Source organism: Rhinolophus sinicus, linkage group LG02 (genome assembly GCF_036562045.2).
Source record: "Rhinolophus sinicus isolate RSC01 linkage group LG02, ASM3656204v1, whole genome shotgun sequence".
In the NCBI taxonomy this organism is placed as follows: domain Eukaryota; kingdom Metazoa; phylum Chordata; class Mammalia; order Chiroptera; family Rhinolophidae; genus Rhinolophus; species Rhinolophus sinicus.
The window spans coordinates 44,915,854-44,935,799 of record NC_133752.1 but is presented as its reverse complement, the minus strand read 5'-3'; the positions used below and the strand labels follow the sequence as shown (position 1 = coordinate 44,935,799).

General features: G+C 39.5%; 2 protein-coding genes across 4 annotated transcripts in view; one reads left to right on the top strand and one right to left on the bottom strand.

The window, feature by feature from the left end:
• Positions 1-19,946, top strand: part of HERC3 (HECT and RLD domain containing E3 ubiquitin protein ligase 3) — a 98,040-nt gene that overhangs the window by 68,721 nt on the left and 9,373 nt on the right. For all 3 annotated transcript variants that reach the window (XM_019741102.2, XM_074323616.1, XM_074323614.1), the window contains exons 17-23: positions 686-709; positions 799-888; positions 2,219-2,389; positions 4,026-4,169; positions 6,070-6,236; positions 9,294-9,360; positions 10,081-10,163. In XM_019741102.2, the coding sequence (XP_019596661.2) occupies positions 686-709; positions 799-888; positions 2,219-2,389; positions 4,026-4,169; positions 6,070-6,236; positions 9,294-9,360; positions 10,081-10,163 (746 nt within the window). The remainder of the gene's footprint in view (positions 1-685; positions 710-798; positions 889-2,218; positions 2,390-4,025; positions 4,170-6,069; positions 6,237-9,293; positions 9,361-10,080; positions 10,164-19,946) is intronic.
• NAP1L5 (nucleosome assembly protein 1 like 5) lies at positions 17,074-19,165 on the bottom strand. Its single transcript, XM_019741107.2, has one exon. The coding sequence runs from the start codon at positions 18,938-18,940 to the stop codon at positions 18,386-18,388; it is 555 nt and encodes a 184-aa protein (XP_019596666.1). The 5' UTR covers positions 18,941-19,165; the 3' UTR covers positions 17,074-18,385.

Sequence of the window (19,946 nt, the reverse complement as noted above, 5' to 3'; positions counted from 1 at the left end):
ATTGTTGACATTTTTGTTTCTGTTAAGTTAATGAATGTTTGTTACATATCCTAACAAAAACTTTCAGAAGAGATTTCTTTGTTTTTTCCCTTATAAATGAAGCTACCATACCCCTTACATATGTTTGTTGTTGTTTGTTTACTTTTATTCCCTTCCTCAAAAGTTTATTCAGATTTTATTCACATACTGATGGTATATCTTCTGTAGGCAAAGCATTGGTCTAAGTGCTGAGTCAGGGACAGCTGTCTAAATATTAGGTTTCTCTTAAGAGTAAATCTCTCTCTCTGTAAGAAGGAGATGTAACATGCTGACAAGTAAATGAAATTTGCATTATTTACTCAACAAAAGTAATCTCAGAAGTCAAGGTTTTAAAGTTCCTGTTTTCGAATTAGATTTGATCTATGAAAGAGAATTGTTTTAATGCTGTGAATTGTGGAATTAGAAAGATGGCCTGTAGGGCCCTTTAAAAAGTTTTAGAGATTGTTTTTAGTTTTTTTCTCAGCCTATGTCCATCAAAACATCTGGTCTATTCCATGAAAAATACAGTCAGTCATTCAAATGGGGTTAGTTCCATGGCCAAATAGTGAGATGAGTTATATATTTTATTTGTATTTCACATTTGTAGTGGGTAAAAACTTCAGGTTTTGCAATCCAAATAAGAGACTTTTTATTTTTCTTTTCACAGAAGGCTAGACCATCTATAATGCAGGTAAACGATCCTTTTTAAATTTACTTATATATTTTTCCAGCAATATTCTCTGTGGAATACTACAGTATTGCCAATAATGTTTTATTTAGGATGCTGTAACACTTTGTTCCTACCCTTTCATCTTTGATGCCCAAGCCAAGACCAAAATGTTACAGACAGATGCTGAACTACAGATGCAGGTATCACATTCTAAAAATCCTTTCGTCTTCTTACGTGTTTCTCTTAACCTGTACATTCAGTTGTAATTTTCGGTAATAGGAAAAAGTATATTTGGATGAATTCCTTTCTAACTTTTAGAACTATTACAAATTTTTGCAGCAATTTTATGTTGAATATAACACACATGTGAATGCACAATTACATAGATCAGGGGTTGACAGGCATTTTCATAAAGGGCCACATACGTCAGTATTTTAGTCTTTGTGGGCCATACAGTCCATCTCAACTATTTAACTCTGTTGTAGCAGAAAAAGCAGTGATAGACAGTATGCGAGTACATGAGCAGGGCGGCGTGCCAATGGAACTTTATGTGCACTGAAATTGGAATTTGGTGTCATTTTCACATATGGTGAAATATTCTTCTTTGGGTTTTTTTTTTTTTTTTCCCCAACCATTTAAAAATGTGGACATCATTGTGAGCTCAAGAGCTGCACAAAAACCAGCAGAGCTGTACAAAAACCAGCAGAGCTGCACAAAAACCAGCAGAGCTGCACAAAAACCAGCAGCAGTCTGGATTTGGTCCAGTTGCCTGCTGACCCCTGATAGAGATAGATAATTAAGTGGAGCTTGGTAATTGTTTACTGAATAAAAACTTATGTTATAGAAATTTATTTTAAATATACAATTTTTGTTATAAAATACAGTTGGTTTTAACAAGCCTACAAAAATGTTTGCGAATTAGCAATCTAAATCTGTAATACTAATTTCTACTGTTGGTGGATATATAACTTCATTCATCTCTCTCTCTCTCCATCTCTCTGTCTCTCTTTTTGTCTGTCTGTCTCTCTCTAGCTCTCTGTATATCTATACGTATATATTTACTTGCACAATGATATATCCATGATACTGACAATTTAATGGTTTTCCAGAGAAAATGGACATTTTTCAAAGAATAAAAACCATTTAACAAGTGGTTATTAGGTTTCTGTTTCTGCCATTTTGAAAGTCATGGTTGTTACCCACTCTCCATCATGTTTCTTCTATTGCAATATTATTTCAGTCTTAATCAACTGGTCTAAATCATTTTCCTGGTAATGGTTATGGATCATATGGTTCATAAATGGACCATATGGTTTCAGTTAATCTCTTTGGGTTCAGATAGAAAGATTTGTGTATTTTGTAAATGTGAGTAACTTGGAAAAATCTAACTGGAAAAGTTAATAGGAAAATAGAATAAGTGGAGATGCAGTCAGCCTGTGCCTACCCACCCCAGGTTGCTGCAGAGCTGGCTGCTGTCCCCACTCACAGGTGCGCTCTGAGTAATTGTTCTTGATGTGCCATTCATTCCAGGTGGCTGTCAATGGAGCCAATCTGCAGAATGTCTTCATGCTTCTCACCTTGGAGCCTCTGCTGGCCAGAAGCCCCTTCTTGGTCCTTCACGTTCGCCGGAACAACCTTGTTGGAGATGCCCTAAGAGAGCTGAGCATTCATTCTGATATTGATTTGAAAAAACCTCTCAAAGTGAGCTTTTCCGTGTATTCCTCTAAATACCCTCCTAGTTTTTTTTTTTTTTTTTTTTAAACAATGTTGATGAAGAAGCAGAGACGGTACTATTAAAATTGTGGAGTGCAGCCATTCATTATTTCTTTCATTCATTTTATAAGAGTTTAATCACCTTCTGTCAAATCATCAAATAGCTGATAAAAGTGCCAGTGTATTACTTGAGGAGTTATAGGGCTTTCTTTGTCTGCTGTCTTCATTGTATGTGCTTCAGCTCTACCCAAAACAAGCAAACAACAGCAAAACTAAAGCTTCAATTAGTAAAACTATTAAGCCAGCATCTAGGAAGTCTTTGGATATCAAAGATTTAAGAGAAAGAAGGTGGAAAAGGAGAGCAGAAAGGTAGTGAAATCATCTGGGAAGCTATGGTCCTATTCTGACAGGCATTTTTAAATTAAGAAATTGTCTTTCCTCATAGAGTATGCACGTTTGTGTTACTCCTATTGTATTCCTGGAGTTTAGCATAATACCTGGTACACAGTAGGTGTTAATAAATATTTAGTGAATTATTTGAAGTTATTTTAAGTCACTTGTCTTTTCCTTCAGAAGACTTTCATATCTCTGTTTCCAATCCTGTTGTAAACTCATTTCCAAAACATAATTGGCAAAAAACTGATGGTTTCCATGATACTGTTTCCCTTTCCAAAATGTCCAGTAAGTAGCATCTGTCCCACCAATCTGTCTAGGAGTTCTCCCTGGAACTTCTGGGTTAGATTTTTGATACTGCAAAGAGAGGGGCCTCTCTTTGCCCCATTTTCGATCAGTAATTCAGATGAGACAGTTCTTGCTTTGTAGCGTGTCGAGTTACGTCTTCTGCCGGCATCCATATCTTCAGCGTCCTAGTGTCCCCACATTTGTTCTCATCCTGCTCTAAGCAATCTTGAACTCAGCCACGCAGATAAGCTTTCTCAAATGCTGTTTTTGGCTGTGTCTGAGCCCTTACCGGTACAATGGGGCCAATAATAGTAATCCCTATGTAGAAGGCGGTTCTGAGGATTAGACTGGCAGAGTTTAAGTGCTGGCATGTAGTAAACTTGCAATAAACTCATTTGTTGGTTTGCTGTAGTTGTTACTGTGATGACCATTATGGGTCCAGCATGCCCCAGATGCATCTGCTTATCGGCCCTCATAGAGCCCAGATCTGGACCTACCTAGAGTGCCCTCTTCCCTTCCATATGATCAATTTCTTCAAGAACTGCTTCTCTTACCCAGGTTGATCATTGCTTTTTTCTATGTGCCGGAACATTGACCTTTCAATGTATTTGACTATTTGACTCTTAGAAAATTAAATGAAAATTAAATGTATTGGCTAATGGATTCTTTTATGTTCACCTTACTGCCCTAAATAGATGGTAGGTATACTTTCTGTGGACTTCTAACTTTCTTTGTATCCCTTGGAGTACTTAATAAAAATTTTGTGTAAGTCTGTAAGTGCCTTGTTAATAATGAACAGATGTATCTCGCAGTTTTCATTGCATCACTATATTCTCTGTTGTATCTTCCTTCCTTTGTCCTGACTTTGGAAAGAATTTGCTAAAAAAAGGTTAAAATACCAAAGATTTCTTTGAAGTATTAATTCTACTTTTATTATCTTAAGGTAATTTTTGATGGTGAAGAAGCAGTAGATGCTGGTGGTGTCACAAAGGAGTTCTTTCTTTTATTGTTAAAAGAACTTTTGAATCCCATCTATGGAATGTTTACCTACTATCCGGATTCAAATCTCTTGTGGTTTTCAGATACGGTAAGTTAGTGATGTCTCAGCTAAACAGATGGATAGAATTAAACTTCCTGTTTTGTTGTGAGGCCAATTCCCAGACTTCTGTCTTTGAAGAGGGAAACATAATGAAAATAATTTAAAAGATCTAAATAATGTATCCAATCTTTATTTTTCATCTGTTGCCAAGACTTCATAGTATATTTTGTCACCCATCAGCCCCATGTCCATATCTAGTAGGTAAGATCCAAGTTTTGTTATCTTTCAAGGGTGGAAAGAACACAGTATGATAAATTTGTTTTATGACGTGTGGACAGTGGTAGTCAGATGTCTTATTTTGATAACAATGATAGTATAGATATGAATACTAATACAAGTAAACACACACACACTTTTTGAAAATTCAGTAGGAGAGCTAACTTTTAAGAGGGAGTCTAAATTTCAACCACACTATAATTTATTCTTTTTGTGCCATAATTTACTCTCTAGATCAGCACTGTCCTAAATTAGCCACGTGTGGCCATTGAAATTTAAATTTTATTGAATTAAAACGAAGTAACATGTTTCCCCCAAAATAAGACCTAGCCGGACAGTCAGCTCTAATGCATCTTTTGGAGCAAAAATTAATATAAGACCCGGTCTTATTTTACTATAATATAAGATCGGGTACAAATACAAATACAAATACAAATACAAATACAAATACAAATACAAATACAAATACAAATACAAATACAAATATTAATATAATATAATAAATATAATATAATATAATATAAACTATATATAATATGTATAATATAATATAATTAATATAATACCGAGTATAATACAATATAATATAATATAATACCGGGTCTTATATTGATTTTTGCTCCAAAAGACGCATTAGAGCTGATTGTCTGGTTAGGGCTTATTTTCAGGGAAACACGGTAATACTAAAGATTCATTTTCTCAGTCGTATTAGCCACATTTCAAGTGGCTACCATATGGGACAGCACAGAATAGAGAATGTTTCCATCATGCAAAGTACTGTTGGACATCATTGCTCGAAATGCTGTGTAACGACAGTTCTGCCAACAGTGGACCTCATGTATGACGGTGGCCCCATAAGATTATAATGGAGCTGAAAAATTCCTATAGCCTTGTGACATCGTAGGTGTCATAACATTGTAGCCCAAAGCATTACTCATGTGTTTATGGTGATGCCAGTGTGAATACACCTACTGCACTGCCAGTTGTATAAAAGTATAGCCCATACAATTATGTACAGTATGTAATACATACTTGATAATGATAATAAATGACCATATTACTTACTGATTTATGTATTTAATGTACTGTGCTTTTTATTGTTATTTTACAGTGTACTCTTTCTACTTAAAAAAGGTTTTTCTGTAAAACAGTTTATGCTGTGTTACCCTGGCTGCAGCCTCATACATCTCCTGTTCACCATATCTCTTGATGGCATCATTTTCTTTTGTGCTCAATTGAATCTCGTGCTGTTTTGTACAGTGACATGCTGTACAGGCTTGTCGCCTAAGAGCAGTAGGCTGTATCATACAGCCTGGGTGTGTGGTAGGGTCTACCATCTAGGTTTGTGTAAGTGCACCCTGTGTTGTTTGCACGCTGAGCAAATTGCCCAATGATGCATTTCTTAGAATGTATCCCCGTCATTAAATGGTACATGACTGTATATAAGCTGTTTTCTGTATCACTAGATGAGCTGTAAATGCTTAACTTTGGGGACAGTCTTTTGGGGACAATCAGATTTTTGTCAGGGGCATGTTTCTACTTCAGAAGGTCACTAAATATTCATAAGATCTTTGTTTTTTATGCTTAAAATATTTTAAGGTAAATGGCAGATTGTTTTGAGGGCCGCAGACACTGCATTCCTTTTTAACACGTTTCCATGCGTTCTGAAAAGTGTTTTGTAGAGCACAACTGGTTTCACTTGATTGGCATAACCTGTGGCCTTGCCATCTACAACTCCACCGTGGTCGATTTGCACTTCCCGCTGGCGCTCTACAAGAAGCTGCTGAATGCAAAGCCTGGCTTGGAAGACTTAAAGGAGCTGTCACCCACTGAAGGAAGGTACAAAGCTGCAAGCCTGGTGTGGAGAGCCATTCTGGCTGTCTCTGGCGCAGTGATTAGAGCTTGAAAATACCACCTGTATATGGTTGAGTATTTCCGAACCACGTGGTTAGACTCTGTTGTTCATACATGCTTTATCTTAAGGCGTAGCTCCACAGCTGCCTGCTTAGAGTATTTCCTTCCACGGGCAGAAGGAACAAGAAGAAAAGGGAAGTCGTAGCTGCCCAGGAATACGGAATAATCTCGGTTTTCTTTATTCTGAACAACAAATAAGGAGTTTGTGATTTGTCATGGTCCATAAATGCAGGGGGAGAAAGTATTGAAACGGGAGCTTGTATTAAAAACAAGTATAGTTCTTCCCCTCCTTTTTCCTCTTTCCTGTGTGTCTCCTTTACTCTCACACTTCTATCACACTCACAATACTTCTGGTCACCACATACCTTGTTTCCCTGAAAATAAGACTGGGTCTTATATTAAGTTTTGCTCCAAAAGATGCATTAGGGCTTATGTTCAGGGGATGTCCTCCTGAAAAATCATGCAAGGGCTTATTTTTCGGTTAGGGCTTATTTTCGGGAAAACATGGTACATGGGGGTTTTTCCTCCACACCACCAAGCAGTTCTCCATGATGCCATCTGGGTGTCCTACAATTTACCTCAATTCTGACACTGTCTACCCGGAAACAGCGTCAGATCCCACAAGTTAAGAGCTCAGTCCCACGAGCTTCCAGCTTTCTTCAGATGCCAACCACAAGAAGTAGGTGCCTCACTTATCCACAACATTGGTCCCATTGGCTGCAAATGATAGGGTCCCATGACCCCCTCCTCAGATTTAATTAATTTGCTAGAGCACCTCATGGAACTCAGGGAAACACTGATGTTTACCCGTTTATTAAAGGATGTGATAAAGAACACAGATGAAAAGTCAGATGAAGAGGTTCTGAGTGTAGAAGCTTCTGTCCCCGTGGAGTTGGGGGTGTATCACCCTCTCAGTATGTGGATGTGTTCACCAACCCAGAAGCTTTCTGAACTCCCTACGATTGAGAGCTTGTGGAGGTTTCCTCACATAGGCGTGGTCCATTATTACCTCCATTTCTAGCCCTTCTTTCCTCTTTGGAAAATGGGCGATGGGACTGAATTCAGAACTTCTAGTCATGGTTTGGTCTTTCTAAGGACCAGCCCCCATCCAGGATGCTCCTACTTCTCTTACCACTTAGGAATATACAAGGGTGGTGGGAGCTCCGTGCTAGGAACCAGGGGCAGAGACCAATTTATGTGTGTGTGTGTGTATACACATATATTTTCTATTATCTCTCAGAGCCTTTTTAAAAAAAACAGTTTGAGATATAATTCATATACCATACAAATCACTCACTTAAAGTATACAAGTCAGTGACATTTGGTATAGTCACAGAGCTGTGCAGCCATCACCACAATTTCAGAACATTTTCATCACCTGTAAAAGTACCCGGTACTCCTTAGTCACGATCCCCAGTCTCCTTATCCCACAAGCCCTTGGCAACCATTAATCTACTTTCTGTCGCCATAGACTTGTCTGTTATGGACATTTCATATAAATGGAATAATACAATATACGGTTCTTTGTGTCTGGCTCCTTTCACACACCATGTTTTCAAGATTTGTCCATGTTGTAACTCATCTTAGTATTTCATTTCTTTTTATTGCCAAATAATATTCCATTGTATGGATATACTACATTTTGTTTATCTGTTCATCAGCTGATAGACATTTGACTTGTTTCTGCTTTTGGGCGATTATGGATAATGCTGCTGTGGACATTCTTGTGCAAGCTTTTGTGTAGACAGAAGTTTTCATTCCTCTTGGGTATATACTTAGGAGTGGAACTGTTAGGTAATACGTAGCTATATGTTTAGCCTTATGAGGAACTGCTGGACAGTTTTTCAAAATAGTGGAGCCATGTATTTGTTCTATTTCTGGCTCTTAAAACTCCTTTATTCTAAGTTTCTCTGTATTGATTTTAGGTAGCATAAGATCACGTATATAAAAAGACACCATATCTGTGGCTTTCTGTAAACAGTATAATCCTTTTGGCTTTATCAGGAAGGAACATCCCTTTTAATCGAGAAAGAGTACCAATTTTAAGATGGAGATAGATAGAGTAGAAGTGAGACTGTCACACTGCCACCAATACTGAGAAACCATGAAGGATGGGAGGCGTGGGGTCACAGAGAGAGGAAGATAAAATTTAGAAGAAATACAAAAAAGTGGCAGAAGAGGCCCAGACAGGGTTAATTTTTTGGTAACTGAAAGGGAAGGCTAGAGAGTAACAGAACTGTGCATTATTTGCCAAACCTGGCTGAGAATGATATATTTCAAGTAATGATTTTGGTTGGTTAACTGGTAGTGAATTTAAATTCTGCAATAAGTATTTTCTCCCTGGGCACTCTTGATGGAACCGCCAGACTCGGAGCTCATTAAAGAAGAAATGTGAATGTGAATGAGGTCTAGTTACAAGAATATATTCTCTTGAGAGCTGGGATATGAGCGTTGTTGGAATAAACATATTCTTTTTTTAAGAGTGCATGTTTCAGTGTCTGATAAATAATGTGTCTTTACCAAGCACACCTCTTTGCACTAACAAGTAAGCCATTAAGATGCCTAACTGGATGAGGTGATTTTGTGGCTTTTTTTAAATGATGGGAGGATTAGTCTATGAATGCAGGTAGATGAAGCCAATCTGTAGGACCACTGTAGTACCATCTCCTCATACCTACTTCCAAACAATAATAGGGTTAAAAGAACACAAGGGTGTTAGATACAAATCCATCTGAATTTCTTCATAAATCTAGTAATATTTGTCAGTAGGAAAAGAGAACAATTAGTGAATGTCTTACAGGTCTACTGCCATATTTCTTTTCAAGGTATGGATGACATGATTTTCTGTCAGTCTGGATTTATGTTCAGTCTAGAATCTTCTATAGTTTTTCCTTGCACCCAATCCGGACATGTGCCTGACATGGCAGCACCATTCCCATGTCTGATTTGCCTCTTTTCCTTTTTCCATCATTCTATGATTAGGAGCCTTCAAGAACTTTTAGATTACCCTGGAGAAGATATTGAGGAGACTTTCTGCCTCAACTTCACGGTAAGGATTTCTAGTTTACTCATGATTGTGGCCATCTCTTTTATTGTGCCTATAAGTCAGAATGCACATTGATTTCTCTCCAAACCTAAGAACAAATTCAGGGACTTCCTCTGTGACTTCTTATTTTAGTCATAGAGACTTAAGTTCAGTAAATGTGCTGAATATATATGAATGAACGATTATTTTATGCACTTAAGAAAATTACTGAAGCGGGGGCAGTTGGTTGGCTTAGTTGATTAGAGTGCAGTGTTCATAACACCAAGGTCACTGGTTCAATTCCCACATGGGCCACTGTGGCTGCACCCTCCACAAGTAGATTGAAAACGATGACTAGACTTGGAGTTGATGGGTCCTGGAAAAACACGCTATTCCCCAATAAAAATTAAAAAACAAACAAACAAAAAACAGCATTTAAAGGGATCCAAAAAGAAGCTAATAAAATTGCCTGATTAAAAAGAAATCTTTACTCCAGTTACATTCCTGTTCTAGAGTTCATATGATTTTCTCTTTGATTGCATTTACTGGCAGCTCCGAGTCTTCAGAGAGCTCTTTTAAGGTCCCAGTGTTTTCTGATTCAGATTTTCTCTCTTTTCCCAAGAATTTGCTGTGGTAATAAGTGGTCATTAAGCAACATTCGCTTCTTAAGCTTCTCTCAGACATTTAAGTTCTAGAAAGAAAGGTGGTAAAATTGAAACATTGCTTTTTCCCCCTTAAATACAGATTTGTCGAGAAAGCTATGGAGTGATTGAACAGAGGAAGCTGATACCTGGGGGAGACAAGGTGACCGTGTGCAAGGACAACAGGTGAGTCCTGACCTCCAACTGCTGCACATGGTGCTGCCTTATTTCTCTGTGCTTTTAGGACCACGACTGAAGTTCAGTTCTAATCCCTTCTGCAGAGGAATTAAGGGAGAGCAAGAACTTGCAGATTTTAATGAATTTTTCATAGTAGAGAAGGCATTGGACCTGAATTCAGGAGATAACTGTTTTAATTCTAGGTCTCTGTCTTACTGGCTTTGACCCTGAATAAATCATGTAAACTGTTTCTCCTCTGTGAAATGGGGGTTATAATAACTGCCCTACCTACCTCATGAGATGGTTGTGAGACTACAGTGAGATCATTTATAGGAAAACATTTTAGAATAAATCAACTCCCAGCATCTAGCTCAGGGTTTCCAGTATCCAGCAGAGTGCCTGGTACAAAAATGCTCAAAAGTATGTCTTGAATAAATGAATGTTAATAAGGTGCTTACTACTATTGTTGTTTCACTGCTGAAGAATTTGTAATACAGGTTTTAAATTATTCTTTCTGCCTCGTGGAAATAATTTCAAGTACATCTGATTTTTCAGAACTGTTTACCATGTCTGTGTTGTCTCTTCAGAGGAAGAAAAAAAATCAGTTTTGTTTACTTTTGTATTAAATTATGAGTGAGATTGCTGGCAGTGTACCTGTTAATTCAGTTTACAAACACTACCAGTCATGTTGCTGGATATAGGATATAAGTAACTTTGATTCTTGAGAAGCTCAAGATTAGTTGGGAAGAGTCCATGTAAGTGAAGGACTGCAGTAGATTGTAATGTGTGTGACAGGAGAGTAATAGGCCAAGTACCATGGACCCAGAGGGAGAGACTACAACACTTTCACTGGACATTGAAGAATGTAACGGGGGGAAACGTTTCGGCATGGGAATAATGTGAGTCAGGACTCAGCCTTGACACCTGACAGAACGATGAGTACTCACTCACAGGACGGGGTCTGGTGTGTGGCTGGAGGGCGGGTGCGGTAGCATCAGGGTGGAGGTTGTCAAGGCCTTAAATGGGATTTGGACTGGGACGTGGTTGATTAGCTTTAGAACGAGAACTGGTGGCCACGTGGAAATAGACCCCTGTGGGGGGCCCACGACGAGGCTGTCGGGGTAGCTCAGGTAGAGGGTGGTGAGGGCGAGAATGAAGGTAGCGGGAGTACACAGTTGGCTACATGTTGATTGTGTCTGATTACAGGCGGACGGCACTAGAGGCGTGTGATGATAACAACACTGAGGTTTGTAATTTGCACAACTGACTGAACAGGACACAGAATCTGTCGAGCAGCGTGGCGGGGAAAAAAAGTTCCATTTTGGATACGTTGAATTTGACACGTCTGTGTGATACCCAGATGATTATGTTTAGAGCTGAAAATTTACGTCTCAAGAGAGAAGTCTTATGTGGATATTTTATTAAGTTGCTTATGCCAACCGCAGTCACCAGCGAATTGAAGGTCACTTAGAACAAGAAGCATAAAGAAAGCAGTGGCGAAATAAATAAAAAATAAGGACAGGGACAAATGTATATTCTTAGAGGAGCTATGTAGATTGGAGTAGAAAGTGAAAACTCTTGAGATAAGGATTCTAGCACATGGGCTAGCGTCGAAACTGTTGGCTTAAAGGAGCGGTATAAACTATTGGGAAAGATGAGAGAATGGCAGTCTCTGCTTGGGAGGGTTGTGAGTGACAGAAGCCTTCACAGAGGAAAGCAGGGCTTCATTTAAGCTCTGGGAAAAGGCAGATGTATGGAAACTTCATGCTGTTTATAAGCCTGTTGGGAAATTAAAACCAATTTCCTCTGGTCTTTAGTTGACTTCTTACTGTAAATAGTTGCAAGGATGCAGGCAGAGATCCTATGAAATTCCCATTGTCCGAGTGATCTGCCTCGGCTTCCTCCCATAAATCTTCCCTTTTGAAAACAGGAATGAGAAAAACTGACAGAGCTCTTCTTCCACTATTTTACATTTTAAAGACAATTGGAAGCCAGTAATGATCTGATGTAACGATCAGTAACTTTTTTTGTCATGTAAACCTTCCAGACTATCCAGGAAGCCTCAGCTTTGGGGAAAGTATGATCTATAATACTTTAAGTGAGAGTTGCCAAGTGCAGAAGTTGCCAAGTACCCAACAAAAATGGCTTCAGATGGTGAAATTATCTTGACTCTGGGAACCTAATAGAGAGGCTAGGTTTGTCTCAAGTAGGTGTTTCAATCAAAACTCTTACTTGATAAGAATCTCTCAGAGCTAAAAGCACTGTCCTTTATATAACATTGGTACTTCTGTTAACAGCATATGATTTATTTTTTAAAAATAAGATCAGGTGTATTATTTCATACAGTCTGGTAATGATTGTAGAATTGGGAGATTTATGACAGATCATAAAATGGATTTGTCAGTACAGATGATTTCTTTTCCCTCCTAGTGTTGATGATTGCTTTATGTGTGTATGTACGTGTATAGATACATGTAGAGGCTTTAGCCTTTTAAAGCACATCTGGGTTTTTGTATCAGGCTTCAGACAAGCCTTGTTAGAAGCCTTGTGTCTTGTTAGAAGCGAACAGTGGGCTAGTCAAGCAGACTGAGGCAGGGGGACCTTCAGGATGTCTTCACACTGTGATGAGTCATCTTAATGTTCTGTATTTGATCCACTGGGTGGGGAAAAGAGTGATCTAGTGCAAGCATAGGCAATATGTGATACAGTCTGCAGTTGAGGCAGTTGTGGAGACTTCTATCTCTTTTCCACATTTTTATAAAATTATTTCTCTTAGAATATTTTTGTCTCTGCCTTTTTTTCTCTCTCTTTCTGGGTCTGAGTTTTTCTCTTTCTGTCTCTCTGTTTCTCTCTCCCTTTCACTCTCACTGTGTCTCCTTATTCAATAGATATTTCTTTGAATCAATAATTTAATTGGCTCAATAGTTAAGAGACAAACTGCCGGAATACTGAACTAGAACACAGTTTGTTTAAAGTGATAAGCTGCTCTCATATGCAATCATAAATGAAATACGAAGACACAGTTGAGTAGTGGAATCTGAAGTTCATAGAAATCAACTTGGACAGATGCTTCTGGGAGGAGAAATAAAGGAGAGAGCTGGGTTGGGAAGCCTACTAAGATTTGGATGCTAGAAAGTGGAGAGGAGGACAGTACTAGTGAAAGGTTCTCTGTAAAGTGATGGCTGAATCTGGGTTGTAAGCAGAGGAGTGGCATGATAGAAGTGGGTCTGTGGCACACGTTCTTCACCTTCTTTTTTTCCTTCTCCACTATTTATATCTGTTGCTGACACATGTGCCCTTGTGGACATTACTGAACACCAAGTGGTGCTCTGAATCCATGAGGAGAGCATGCTGTTGTTTAAACGGCATGTGGGTTCCTTTTCTCTTACTTTGTAGTTATTTGCCCTAATTGACATCAGGGCTGCTCCTGCAAAACATTTTCTATAAAAATGTTCTGATGACACACAGGTTCTCTAAAAGAAAGACAATCCATATTAAATTCAAGAGGGTAGAAGATTGGAACCCACGTTATTCTTTTACTTGTACTCCCAAACCCCGTTACTCTGTTACTCTGGATTTCTAAAAGCTTTAGAAGTTTTCAAGTCTCTGTACAGTAAAGAGTGCTGTGATTTTACATATTGTCAGGCACAGGGTGAGGAGGGCAGATTCCTAATTTTATTGCCAGTTCATTGTGTTTGAGATTCAAGGATGGAACAACTTCTGTGTTAGGGAAAGTTAGGTTTTCGCTTTTCTGGGTCACAAGCACTGATTGAGCACACAGTGATGTCACTCACGCTGCTTTAGGCACCTGCCTCTGTACATGGTGACAGGAGGCAGACCCCAGTGCGGTCACACAGTTACCTGTTGGCAGGCTTCCAAGAACCTAATGTGGTTACTACCACATTATTTAGTGTCACTACTGTGGTTAGAGACAACCGGCAAAAGATATGAGTGATATATTTTTTCTTTTTATTTTATGGTGCAAAAAGCAGAATCTTATCATCAAAGCATATTGAGATCCTGGTAAGAAAGGTTGTGTACGATTGTAAAAGATGAATCACTGTGGCTGTTTTTTCCTTTTGTCTGTTGTATGCTATTCATAATCTCATCACTAGAGGTCTTTTTTGGGTGTTTCTTAGATCAGTCCTAGAAAAGTAAATGAAAGAACTATAGAAATAATACCTGCTGGATTTTTAACTTGGGCAGTTGTGGGCACAGATACTGGCTGGCATTGGAGCTGTGCTCGTTCATAGTAAGATATTTGCTGTCACTGCTGCCCGGGAGTAAAATCCAGAAGGTTACCAGTTCTGTATCCATCACTTAGTACATTCCATTTGGTCTTAAAAATGCTTTCTGTCCCTGGACAAGAGCTGCAGAGTTGAATGAGTTATAAGCATCCAGGTAAAAGAACATTGTGGGTGAGTGCCAGTGGCTGCATCATAGCCCAGTCTTGCCCCATCTGGTAGTCATATCTGCATGATACTGTAATACATGACCACTCATGGTTAAGTATTTCTCACACTCCATGACATGGTGTTATTACCACTGTGAAAAACCCAAATGTTATTCTAGATTCCCCCAAATTTACCTCAATTGAATGTAATCAAATTAAATGTAATCGATATCTTTTCCCCATGTCCCCCATATTAAAAAAGAGGTGGGAGGATGAGGGTCGGGGAGAATAGTAAAGAGACCACACAGTGAGAAATGCCAAACTTAAGGAAAGTGCTACAAAGGATAACTAAACCTAAGCATAAAGCTCATACCCGACGAACACTTCTAGCTTCTCAAGATCTACTGAAGTTGGACAGCTTACAGACTTCACTTGATCTCTTGAGATAATTTATGAGAGGTGCAATCTTTTAGATATTCATTGTATTTGCACTGGACTATTATTAGCAATAGCAGATAATAAAACTGCCAGCAACATTTCTTGAGTGCTTACATGTATGAGGCACTAGTCTAAGTACTTCCCATGTACTGAGAATCCCTTCCCACTTTACAGATGAAGAAAACTGAGGCATAGAGAAACAAGTCACTTGTTCAATTACATAGCCAGAAGTCCAGGATTCAAAACTAGAACCAGAATTTAAAGTCAGGCAGTCTGAGCGAGCACTTTTCCCTCCCTCGCCCCCCAAAGAAAAATCACTTTGAAGAGTTTGTTGTTTTCTTTTAGACAGACTGTGTAATTTTTTAAAAACAATGTTGGCATAGTTAAAAACATACTCTGTATGTGTAAAATTGTATGTGTGCATTTTTAAACTTCAGCCCAGACAATACAAAGCCCACGGACACCCTTAATGGCCGCACAGCCTGCCAGGTGGCTGTGTATTTTCTATCACTTTAAGGTGTTTGGCTTGTTTCTATGTTCTTTTTTCTTTCCTTTTTTTCTTTCTCTTCCCTGCCCCTTCATTTTTAATAAGACTATACCGAACATCTTTTATTTAATAAGCTTTGTTTGCCTTTAAAATTGCTTTTTACTGATAAGGTCCCAAGGGTGAAATTGAATTAGTGTGTATCATTTTGAATCTGTTGATATTTTTGCTAAATTCAGTTTTCTAGTGAATTATACCAGCTTATATATTATCATCAATATATGAGAGTACCCATTTCACCTAATCCTTACAAACACTTTAACAAAAATCTAATTTTATTAAGAAATTTGATTTCATTTGTAAAATTTTATATTACTTCCATATGTAGGTTACTTTACATATTCTACACAATACTGATCCACTTTACTGATGTTAATTTCTAAAATATTTTTGTTTAAAAAAAGTGAATTAGATAGAAGTGATGATTGCATAGCATTGTGAATGTACTAAATGCCACTGAACTGTTCATTTAAAATGGTTAGTTATGTTTTGTGACTTTCACCTCAATAAGGAAGTAGTGTGTATGTGTATGTGCACGTGCAAATGTGTCTGTGTATGATGCATTGAGGGAGACTCTCAGGCTGGGAGAGCTGCTGTGCCCTGCCTGGGCAGTGAGCATGGAGGGCCATGCCACAGCTTTCTGCAGAATGTTCTTAGAGACAGAGTTGAATGCGTAATGCATGTTGCCTTTCTTTCTGCCAGTTATTTTGTGCATTGCTTACTAATTTGGGTCTCTAATGGATTAAAAATGGTTGGTTGATGAATGATAGTGTTTGACCTGCCTTGAAAGGAGGGTATCCTGCTAGATGTTAGCATGCAAGTTTTATGGCTGCCTGAGGAATGATGAGATAAGCACTGCAGGAAACAGGGTAAAAATACGCCCAAGTTAGGAAATGGTGGAAATTGCTTGACTTTGTGAAGGGCATTATAAACGTGCCTGCATCCTGGGAAAAGTGTCCAACAGTGTTATGACTGGTAGTTAGAAAACCCTATAGCTAGAGTCTTATAAGTGAAAGAAAGATTGCAGCCCAGAGCATGCCTGGGAATGCCTGTACTCCAGACCTCACTGGCTCCCTGGTCCAGCTGGTACTGCACTTTCAGGACATGTCTTTCCTGCCCCAAACAGGGCTGCAGTGTTTCCTCTTTTTAAACTAGTCTGCTGATGTTCTTTATGTATTCTCTATTGGGTCTAAATGTTTTTCATAGATTTGTATGAACACTTTATTATATTGACTATTAACCCTTTGCCATCCATATTTATTGCAGATTTTATTCCCAGTTTGTCACTTGCTTTTGAAAATGTAGAGTGTTGTATTTAAATCTTTATAATTTATTAATTTTTGTGTTCTCATGTCTGTTGATTATTTCATTTGGTCTTTGGGCTTTATGTGTATTAATTCACTGTTGTCCATAATAACCTGTGAGTATGGGGAGTATTACTATCCCCTTTTACAGATGAGGAGAAACTTAACTGGATTGCCCAAGGTTCATTCCTATTAAGGAGGCAGAGCTCGGATTTGATTCCAGGCAGTTAGAGTACTGAGTCCTTTGTTTTTTGAAAATACTGTTTTATTAACACCACAGTGGTAAACAACTTTATGCTTATGTTTCTTTATAGATCACTGGGTCACACACAATTCAAAACCCACAAAGAAGCTAAGTCTTTACATTAAATGTGTCCTTCCTAAAAATCCTCAACTGTATACCAATCTATCCTCAAGCAGTAAAATTTGATTTTGCACCATTTTATATTTAATATGTCACATTTACATAGCAAAATAATGAAGGCACAGCTAATACAAGCAAACAAACCCTTTCTACTTCTGAGCTGGGGGTGGGGACACACATTTAGATTGGTTCTTCAAGTATATATTTTTCCCAAACATTAGCTTCACTGAAGAGTTGTGATAATTTTCACAGCTACATTCTAAAAGCTACATGACAAAAAGACTTCACAAGGATCAAACTACATAACACCGGATACACATGCTTTACAGAATTTGCTACATTCTGTATCTCTTCAAGTAAATTAATATTTCTGAAAGGCTAGGTAAAGGGATTTAATACTTAAAACATTTGGGGTTTTTTCTACACCTTTGTAAATAGACACTACCAAGAAAATACATAAACATGGGACTGTAAATAATAAACACATATGTTGACAATATTATACAAGTTATACACCCTCCTTCTCAGAACCATGTTGTTTCTCTAAATTCAAACATTGAGAACATTCTTTAGAATTTGAAGTAGCAGTTTTCCAGGCCTCGTTAACAGTACTGGCATCTCCATCATAGGCTTCCTCGATTCCATCACTCTCCTCTGACATGTAAAGCTGATGTCTGGGTTACAAAAGCAAAGTCTCACAGATGAGTTTTTTCGTTGGATTCTTCTTTTTTGGTACTGGAAAATGTCAGGACTAAAGAAATCGAAGAATTAAGCATTGAGAACATGTTCAGTCTTGGCTTGGGTGTTCCGTGTGTAGTGTGATGATAGTGTGATGAATGGGTTTGAAAGTGACATTCTTTACTTCACATCTACTTGACACCCTTAATAAGCCTCAGTTCCTGTCCTCACAGAAGAGATCATGAAAAAGTATTTTTAATTTATCTCATTTTCTTCAACACCTTTAGATATATTTATAGTGTTCAAAATGAAGAATTTGAAATGGGCTGGCCAGGATCTGATTGCTTCAATTTAATATAATTTTAGGAATGTCAGAATTGATTCACATTGTATTTTGGTCCAAAACCTGAGCCTTTTTAAGTTCACCAATATTCAAAAAAAAAAAAAAAAAAAAAAAAAAAAAGCAGGATTTTGTTCGTCGTCCTTCTCCTCTTCCATCTCTGCCCCCGCTTATTTCTTGGCGTCATCAGACACTGCAGAGTGGGGACCCTCCTCTTTGGCAGCGGCAGCTGCAGCGTCTTCCTCCTCTTCTTCCTCCTCTTCCCCCTCCTCCTCATCCTCGTACTCGTCGTCGTCGTCCTCCTCCTCCTCACCCTCCAAGGTCCATGCACATCCCTCCATCTCACCAGTGAGCTCTTGGATCTTGGCAAGTAAGGGCTTGTAGATGTCATTATACTTTTTTTCCAGAGCCTGAAATTCCTTATCAAATTTGGCTTCTATCTTATCGCATCGCTTCTGCAGCTTTTTGAGAGCCAGGACTCGGCATTTTACCGAGTTAGGCAGGCTCTCAATAAAGTCATTCTTAGGCTTTGGTGCATTCTCTGCGGGGGTCTGGGGCTCCTCCGCCGTCTGAGCGGCGGTGCTGTCAGAGTCGCCCGCCGCGCGGTCCGAGTCTCCCCCCTGCGCACCGCCTTCCGCCATTACCTCCTCTGCCGCCGCTGCCGCCTCTGCCGCGGCCGCCGTCTGGCTCGGCTCCGCAGGCGCCTGGTTTTCCGAGTCGGCCATGGTAGACGAGAAGCCGCAGAGGTCTAGGTGGCTCCCGCAGAGACCTGCACCCGAGCTGCACCAGCGCGATCTTGCGGATGCGGCAAGTGGCGGTGACGTTGGCCGCGGCAGTGACGTTGGCCGCGGCCCCGCCCTTTCAACTTGGGCCGCTGGACTGGCTCTCCAAAATCAGCTGACGGTCGTGCCCCCGTACTGCGCCAGCTTCCTCCTGTTGCTACCCTGCTATCTCCCTGGCATCGCAGCCGACGTCAGAACCCGTCTCTTAGATACCCTGCCCCCAGTCTGCGCACACACCTGCCCCTCTGTACAGCCGAGCAGGGAAAGGCAGCAGGTGCCGCAGAGACACTTTTCAGGAACTGCTTGGATGGCCAGCGGTTTTCAGTTTGCTCTTCTGTCCCACCCAGGTCCCCAAATACATTTGTCAATACATCTGTTTTACTCTTTGTCTGCATCGTCCTGTAGCTGGCCTCTGTAGGATGTCTTTGGCTTACTCTCGAATCAGCTTTGCTCACCTCTCAGATTCCTCCTAATTCCTTTCTAGAAAGTGGGCACACTGGAAAGCTGACTCCATTTCACCCCCTTGGGGGTCTGGGTGCATGTGTGTGAATAGGGCAGCTTGCATGTCCGTCTGCCCAGCCAACAGCCCCCCTTGGCCATTTCTCAGTCTAGTGGCATGTATACCAGCGGCAAGGTGTTCTTTCAGTATTACGGACCCTGGAATCAGTTTTGGAGCCTTTTGGATAGGGAACCTCAAAACACCAGGTATTCTGGAACATGTTCTAAAAGGTTCCTCAGAATCCTTGGTCTGTGGGGAGGAATAGGCTGGAGGAGGGCTGAAGAAAAAAGCAAGGCTTTCTAAGGCTTGAGGCAGGCCCAGGGGAAGGGCCGTGTTTTATCCTGGCACACCTTGTAGGTATGGAAGACAAATGATTGGGCCAGGGACTCCTCTGGAATGTTTTCAAATTCAGCATTACTGATTTCAGTGTTTTTCTTTCACTATGTTGGG